The sequence below is a fragment of the Aptenodytes forsteri genome, unplaced genomic scaffold (genome assembly GCF_000699145.1).
Source record: "Aptenodytes forsteri isolate BGI_AS27 unplaced genomic scaffold, ASM69914v1 Scaffold442, whole genome shotgun sequence".
In the NCBI taxonomy this organism is placed as follows: domain Eukaryota; kingdom Metazoa; phylum Chordata; class Aves; order Sphenisciformes; family Spheniscidae; genus Aptenodytes; species Aptenodytes forsteri.
The window spans coordinates 1,025,293-1,033,648 of NW_008794003.1; the positions used below are offsets into that span (position 1 = coordinate 1,025,293).

Genomic DNA, 8,356 nt, shown 5'->3' on the forward strand with positions numbered 1-8,356 from the left:
CCAACTCTCTCAGCCTTTCTTCATAGGAGGGGTGTTCCATCCCCCTGATCATTTCTGTGGCCCTCCTCTGGACCCACTCCAACAGGTCCGTGTCTTTCTTATGCTGAGGGCTCCAGAGCTGGACACAGTACTCCAGGTGGGGTCTCACCAGAGCAGAGTAGAGGGGCAGAATCACCTCCCTCGACCTGCTGGCCACGCTTCTTGTGATGCGGCCCAGGATACGATTGGCCTTCTGGGCTGTGAGTGCACATTGCTGGCTCATGTCCAGCTTTTCATCCACCATAATAGTGACACTTGCTGTCAATCAGGGGTGTGGAGAGGTCAATAGATAAAGCGAGTCATGTGAACACCCTGCAAGTCAGCCACTTTGACAAATGGTCTCAGCTTGTCAGCAAAGCCTGGGTACTCCTTGCACAAAACACTTACACCAGCTAGATGGAGGGTGGGGGAACAACAAAAAGCTCCCACATATTCCTCCATCTCCCTCAGGAACAGAGTATTTTCTTTGGGCTGGAGTTGGCAGGAAGTGCCTCTTCCATCTTCTTTTCCTCCCCCCCCACCCCCCAAATCCTGCACTGGGTCTATCTTTGTGGCAATCTTGATTTTTTTTTCCCTGATGCAGACTGAATGTTTCTAACAGTCACTCAGCTGAGATGCCAAGTTGCTTTGAAACATTAGATTTTATATCACCCTTTACTAAGGGGTACATGACCCTGTTTCACAGGAGAACACCAGGCAGTAATTTTTTCATATTCAAGTGCCCCTAAGCCATTTACCTACTCAGTTGATTCTACCTGTAGTTTTACTCCAGCATGTTTCCACACACCTGCTTCAGAACTGGAAGACATCTAAATGCAGCCACGCAGCAATACCTCAGTTAGTCAGTCCTACACAGACCCAGTACTTTTTAGCTCAGCATGGCCCCACACTGATGCAGCTTTGCAGCTTCCAGAGCCCCAAACACGTTGCAGCACTTCTCCAGATGCACCCATATGTTCAAAGTTCAAGTGCAATTGCAGCATTAATTCATTTTTTACCTCATATGAGTTTGATTATTAGGATTAAGCAGACTACTGAAAGGTGAGTCTTAAGTATTACAGAGGATTTAAAAAAAATGTAATTGGCCAGCTAATCATTATCTTCCCTTTGTGGAGAAAGGGGTGAAAGAGTCAGACTCAGAAGAGTAGCTTAACTTTTGTTCTTTAAGTTGCCATTTGGACGAGCACCTCTACCACAATACCGAATACTGGCTACGAAGGAGTCTAGGCAGATTCCATGTCCAAAGCAGGATGGCAGGAGCTTATACCAAATGTTGTGACAACCACGACCCTACCATCTCTACTAGCTCTAAACCTACCCTTTTCTAAGTAGGTCCTTGGTGCCCAGGGAGGGTCCTCCTCAGCATATGGATCACTGTACTCCACCACAGCTGCTTCCTCCTCCTCATAATCCTCTGGAGGTGGGGGTGGAGGTGGAGATTCATCCAACACTGGCTCATCCACAGGCGGTGGTGGGGGAGGAGTATCTGAAACTGAAAATAAGCAATAGTATAACCATGGAAATGTCTCTAGAACCATGGTAGCAGGTTGAAGTAATACTTCCTATCCCAATTAGTTGCACTGGGACCAATAGTTAGAACTTGTGGAAATACACTAGAGACAATAAAATTCAGAGAAGGAAGAAGCAGGTTCCTCCAATAAAATTATTTCCTTTTCCCTCTGTTCACAATTTCAGACAAACTTGCAGAGGCAGTAGAGAAGGCAGAATTCTGGCTATATACAGACAAATCTTTCATCCACTCAAAACAAAAGCCACATCCAGTAATAAATCATAGCACAAGGAAGCAGCAAACTTACTGTTTTCTTGAACTCTGGCCACAAATCCCATTAGCGGTAACTGTGGAGTTACCTGTAGGATGGAGGGGGGAGGAGGAGCAAGGGATGCTGCCACAGAAATTAAAAAGAGAAAGGCATTCAGTTAGAAACACAACAAAGCAGCAAACAGGAAAGTAGACATCATCACCACTCAGACAGTGTAGCAGTCTGCCAAGAAGCTGAGACAAAAAGGCTGACATTCAAAGAAAAATGGCTCAGGTGGTTTAAGCATATTCTTAATCCTTACTTCAAGATTTCTCTATTTTTAAAATTTCCAACCCAGCTCTTTTTCATAAGATTAAGAATTCATGCTGAAGTATTTTTCTGATCTGACTATGAGATTCCCTTAAGTTGAAGTTTATTACTACAGCGACATAGCACTTTATGAACAGACCTAACAAACATATCAAGAGGATTCTCTCCCTATAATCCTCCACCTTTCAGATCAAATTGATATTTATAGAGGTGACCTCTGTAACAGCATCCACGAATCTTTAGTAATGAAAATGGATATAACTAGTTTTCTCCAAAACGTAGGCAAAAAAAAAAACATCAAATGAGGCAGTTATTTTAGGCAAAACAGAAAAAGACGCCTTTGTGAACTGAGCATGCTTGGAAGACACGAGACTTCTGACCTTATCGTTAGAACAAAGCGCACTGTGCTGCTGCCAAACAACAGGGCCTATTCCAGATGTGCTGCCTCGTTTCCTTCCCACCTGATTTCACAGACCACTGCACTGAACTCTGAACAGCCCTTTTACTGGTACCAAAAGAGCTGTCTTTGTACAATACATGTGAATTCACATTTAAAGAATATACTATCAGCCAGTTGAAAATGTTATATCACAGAACTGTGGTTTAAACCAGGAATGAAAGTTTCAGTTACCTAGTTAAGTTAAAAAAATAGTTAACTAGTTTTATCTAGTTTTAGTATCACTTTGCAAGAGTAGTGCAGTAATATTCTTTAAGCAAGTTACAAGATTATTTTTCAGAAAGCACACCTCAGGAAAAGCACAACTAAATAATTTTCTTGTTAGTAGTGGCATACAAAAACATTTAGTCATGTCCAAAAGAATGAGGGGAAAAAGGTCTACACTTCATGTACCAGTACATTTATTTAGCTCGCAGAACAGAACTAAATAAATTTCAGACTAATTCCAGAGCTGGTAAGAAAACTGCCAGGTATGATGTAGTATCTTTCAGAATTAATTCACATCATCACAGCAAATGAAAAGAACTCCAGGGCATTTAAAATTCATGTTTCAGAATTTCTTCTGTTTGCTTATTTCAGTAACTATTATCTGAAGTGCTTTGAATTTCTTCTGTCACTCACATTCACGTTCCTTTCACAACCACACACCCCAAACAAACAAAAAAACCCCCAAAACAACAGAGCAACCATCCTTTTTGTTGCAAAATATCCTTGTACCTCTATATAAAGCAAGCTCCATTATCTCACCATTTAATTGATATTTCTTGAGAAAAAATGAAATACATTTCTAATTACAGGTTCTTTGATTCGAATAACATGACCTCTGAGAGTATTTATTCCTTTAAGTGTAATCACAGTAGCTGGAAAAAGATTTGGTCTTGCATTTTTTCAAAGCAGGAAAAGAGAACTTGAAGTCCTACTGAAATGCAGTAATATTCATTAATTCAGCATTCTTGCGCAACTACGAAGTCCCTGCCTTTTTAATTATATGTGCTATAAAAATGTTCAGTTTCAAAATGTTTCCTCTATTCAATGTCATATGGATTCACACAATTCATATTGATCATATGAGACTAGCTTCAGTTTCCTAGGTCCCTTCAGTGTACTTTGTTCATGTGCTATACATATTTCTTTGAAAGAAATAACGAGGCTTTCGATGTAGAAAAATAAATCACTCTAGACAAGCACTCCAAGCAAATACAAAAAAATCCCTTAGTTTAGTTTGTGTAGTTTAATCAAAATGGTGATGCTAACACTAGCTGACATCACTCCTTGTTTATCTTAACCATTTGGTTTGTGCTTCAGTCTATGCACAGTGCAAGGACTATCATATTATATTGACTCTAAGTTAGTTTTGACCTTTAGGAGCCAATACAATAAATATTTTATTAATAATGACTTCGTTTATAAAGTGCATCAGAAGAACTTTACTGTACCTCTGCTGTCTCAAAAGATGAGGTAAACACCAGCTTAAACGTTCCCTCCCAGCTTCCTTCCATATAGACCATTGGTAGATTAAGAGTTCATCTACACAGTTGCTGTGAATTAATTCAGAAATGCTCAAGAGCACCTTCCACTAGATTGCTTCAGCCTAGTAAGAATTCAGCTATACAAATAGTGTGTAGTGCAGACCACCATCTCAGTACTTGCCCAGTTTCTCCCACAGGGTTTTTAGCCTGTGCTGAGCTCTATACTGCTTAGATGCTGGTATCTAGGCTGCAAAGTTAAAACACTTGTTAGGTGTCATGGCTGGCAAGAGTGACTTTGGGACAGACATATGCTGAGATCATTTAGGGTCTGAATTTCTTAATATTTTCTTTTCAGCCGTTAAAAGGGTCTCACCATGAAGTAGAGAAATTATATTATCTTAGAAGTGGCATTCAAAAGAACAGGGCAAGGCAAGTATCTTTCATCCTCCTGTGAAGTGAATAAACAAAAATGACTATGCCAACATACTAAAATACGGAAGTCGAAAAAACAGTACCGCTTTATTGCCAAACAGCCTGCAAAGAAGAACAAGCCATAGCTGGCACACTCCTCTGACTGTTGTAAGGTCTCTTCTTCACCCCTTAAGTTTGCATTTTCTCCCTCTCTTCAGGAATGCTGAGAAGCAATCGTGGCCCCTGTCCTGTCACTACTAACCCTGCTCCTTACAGACACAACAGTCCCTCTGTTCTTAGGGTCTTCATCAATTATGCATGCTTGAGCATCCTCTTCTTTCAAGGTACAGGCCAAAAAAAAACTTAGTTTAGTATAACTGCAAAGCTACTAAATTCTGTATTCTGCTAGGTATATTAAAAAAAGTCTCTTACTACAACTGCTTATTAACATTGTATCAAGTATGCCAGTATAATTGAAGTGTTTTGTTTGTGATTTACAGCTCAAGTGACTAATCACCATAATCATTATCTTCTTTTTGAGTACACAGACTGAATTGTGGTTATGTAACTTATTTAAAGCCTATTTGGCATCTTCGATGATTACCTATTAACAATGCAATGGTAGCTTGCTAGGGTCTTCAATTATGCATGCTTGAGCATCCTCTTCTTTCAAGGTACAGGCCAAAAAAAACTTAGTTTAGTATAACTGCAAAGCTACTAAATTCTGTATTCTGCTAGGTATATTAAAAAAAGTCTCTTACTACAACTGCTTATTAACATTGTATCAAGTATGCCAGTATAATTGAAGTATTTTGTTTGTGATTTACAGCTCAAGTGACTAATCACCATAATCATTATCTTCTTTTTGAGTACACAGACTGAATTGTGGTTATGTAACTTATTTAAAGCCTATTTGGCATCTTCGATGATTACCTATTAACAATGCAATGGTAGCTTGCAGAGAGTTATCCCTTTGCTAAAGCAGAAATGCACAGCAGTTGTCAGAAACTCTCTGGATAAACTGAAAATCTTCTTTACTGCAAAGGTAACCCTGAAAAGTTTCTTTTATTGCTATTACCCTTTCCTTCTTGCCTATTCCCCTTCAGCCTTCAATATGCACAGAATGTGCTTAACAAATACTACATATTTCAGGCAACTGGGCTGCAATTTAGTCATATATCTTCCTCCACCCCCCTGTCCCCAGGAGGACCATCCAATTTCCTTCTCAAGTTAAGCACACACATCTCTCTGCAGGGTAGCTCACAAGCAGTCATATTTGAACCTGATCAAATCCCTTAAATGCAGATTGCAGCATTTGACCTAATTCCAAGTTCGGTGCTCAATTTAAAAAAAAACAAAACCAAAACACCAAAAACCACCACCACCACCACAACAACAAAACACAAATGCACTGTAGTGCTTGCAAGTCAACATTCAATCTTGCTGGTAATAGGGCATTTCCTAACAAGAAACCTTCAGTATGTCTCCTGCATCTTTCTGTTGCTTTGTCAAAAAAGAAAGTTTCCCCTACTCTGGTATCAAAACCTTCACATCACATCAGCAGCACAGGGAAAAGGACTCCTTAGATGAAAAGCTACTGCGTTCTGCCTGACACACAGGACACGCCACTCCTTGTTAATATCTCATCCTGCTTTTTAAGACAGGTCACCCATTAAAATAACATCACCTGTGGACTTGAAGATGACACAGCTCCCTTGCATCCCATACCAAACGCCACTGATGTCTCTAAGGTGTCTAATGCTTACCTTTGTATAACAAGTGCAATTTCTTGAACTGTCCATTAATCAGAAGGAAAAAGCATACAAGATAAAGACTGATTAATGAAGAATCAGTGTTCTGGTGCAAAATCAAATACCCATCCCACACCAAAGCAGATACATGACGTGGTGTAGTAAAGGACTAGAGCTTGTCTAGTAGGGACTGTGAGATCAAAAGTAATTTATTTGGCAACAAAGCCAGTATTGTTTTAAGCTGCTTGCCATAATGGAAGCTGAATGCTCCGTACTTGGGACTGAAGCTTTGGCATGGCTACCAGCAACATATTGGAAATGTTGCTGAGACTAACTGCAAGATCTGCAACGGAGACAGAACATAAGATTTCAGAGGTCTATCTGAAGGCCACTCCATTCACCACTGTGTTGAATTCAACAGAGCAGAAAAACTTTCTTACCTGGGTTCTGGTTATAAAATGGTCCTCCGTTCATCTGGTTCTGAAGGCTTGTCTGTGATGTGATCGAAGGAGGACGCCGATATGGCAAAGATCCCCCTATTGTTGGGGGTGTGTGTCGAGATGCAGGCCTGTTCATGCTGTAGAACTGAACTGGGTGACCTAGGTTAGAAAAAGAAACTTATCAGCAAAGAAAAGAATGATGCCCGCCTTTTTTATATCTGCATTCAAAATTCAAAGGCTTGGAAAGGTCTTTGGTTTTTTTAAGACAGTCTGCATCCTGAGAGCAGTCAGCCAGTTCAGCTGCCAGACTGGCAGGACACTGGATGTCTCAACAGCAACACAAAAAACAACTCTCCCAGCTCCCTATACTCAGCACTGCTCACAAAAGCCAGTGTGAAAATACAAAGGTGTCTAAGCTACGAAGTTTCAAAATGAAAGAAAATAATTCCCAGTTATCCATTTTATATAATGTATTATAATAACTTCTTGCAAATTCGGTTATTTATAAACCTGCAAAAAAATAACACTTCATGGTCCAGCAATTAAGCAATATACACGTACAAACTAACTGTATGCCATTTCCAAGATTCAAAGCCGTTACCTTCCACAACTGAAAAACACAATACTAACTATTCTAGTGCTGTTCAGGAAATATGCAGAGAATCATCTGGGGAGAAGAGAATGTTAGAAACTGCTTGAAGGATGGAATAAATCAAATCATACTCAAAGACACTCTCTCAGGAAGCTGTCAATTGAAACAACTCCTTAAAAACTTGCTCTCCATTTTAATCACTTCCTGTATCAAAGTAATTGATCCTGGATCTAAGCAAGCAATAAATGAAGCAAGACCATTAAGCTATCTTCTGTGCTCACATAAAGTTCTCTGGCTTATATACTGTATATAACAGTATATAAACTGGATGTTATACCCATATGGGTTATTACCCTCCCTAACTATTCTGCCTCCGCCATTTGTGCTAGAGGTAGATTTCACAGTTTGCAAGGGAAGAAAGGATGGTCACTGTGGTTGAGGAGACATGCATGCAGGGAAGTAAATAGGGAAACAGAACAAATGAATGTGCAATTTTTTAAAAACCTGCATTGTTCTCCACTATGTTTTGATTGCTTTGCAAAACTTCACACTAGGTCAGTAAATAAAATGCAAGTTGCTTGCTGTGTTACTTGCTTCTATGAGCAAATGCATGAACTAGAGATTCACATTCCTCCTGCTTTGTACAGGTATGTACATCTCAAAAAATGCACTTTTTACAGATGAGGAAGAACAGTGGGCTGGTTTTGGCTGGGATAGAGTTAATTTTCTTCACAGTAGCTAGTATGGGGCTATGTTTTGGATTTGTGCTGGAAACAGTATTGATAACACAGGGATGTTTTCGTTACTGCTGAGCAGTGCTTACACAGAGTCAAGGCCTTTTCTGCTTCTCACCCCACCCCACCAGCAAGTAGGCTGGGGGTGCACAAGAAGCTGGGAGGGGACACAGCCAGGACAGCTGACCCCAACTGACCAAAGGGATATTCCATACCATATATGATGTCATGCTCAGCATATAAAGCTGGGGGAAGAAGAAGGAAGGGGGGGGTGTGTGTTTGGAGTGATGGCATTTGTCTTCCCAAGTAACAGTTACGCATGACGGAGCCCTGCTTTCCTGGAGATGGCTGAACACCTGCCTGCCAATGGGAA

At 40.3% G+C, this 8,356-nt stretch overlaps 1 protein-coding gene across 1 annotated transcript in view; it reads right to left on the reverse strand.

The window, feature by feature from the left end:
- ABI2 (abl interactor 2) overlaps positions 1-8,356 on the reverse strand; it is a 39,824-nt gene that overhangs the window by 4,868 nt on the left and 26,600 nt on the right. Inside the window, exons 7-8 of the mRNA XM_019474677.1 lie at positions 6,658-6,816; positions 1,358-1,531 (exon numbers count right to left, since the gene is read on the reverse strand). Of these exons, the coding sequence (XP_019330222.1) occupies positions 1,358-1,531; positions 6,658-6,816 (333 nt within the window). The remainder of the gene's footprint in view (positions 1-1,357; positions 1,532-6,657; positions 6,817-8,356) is intronic.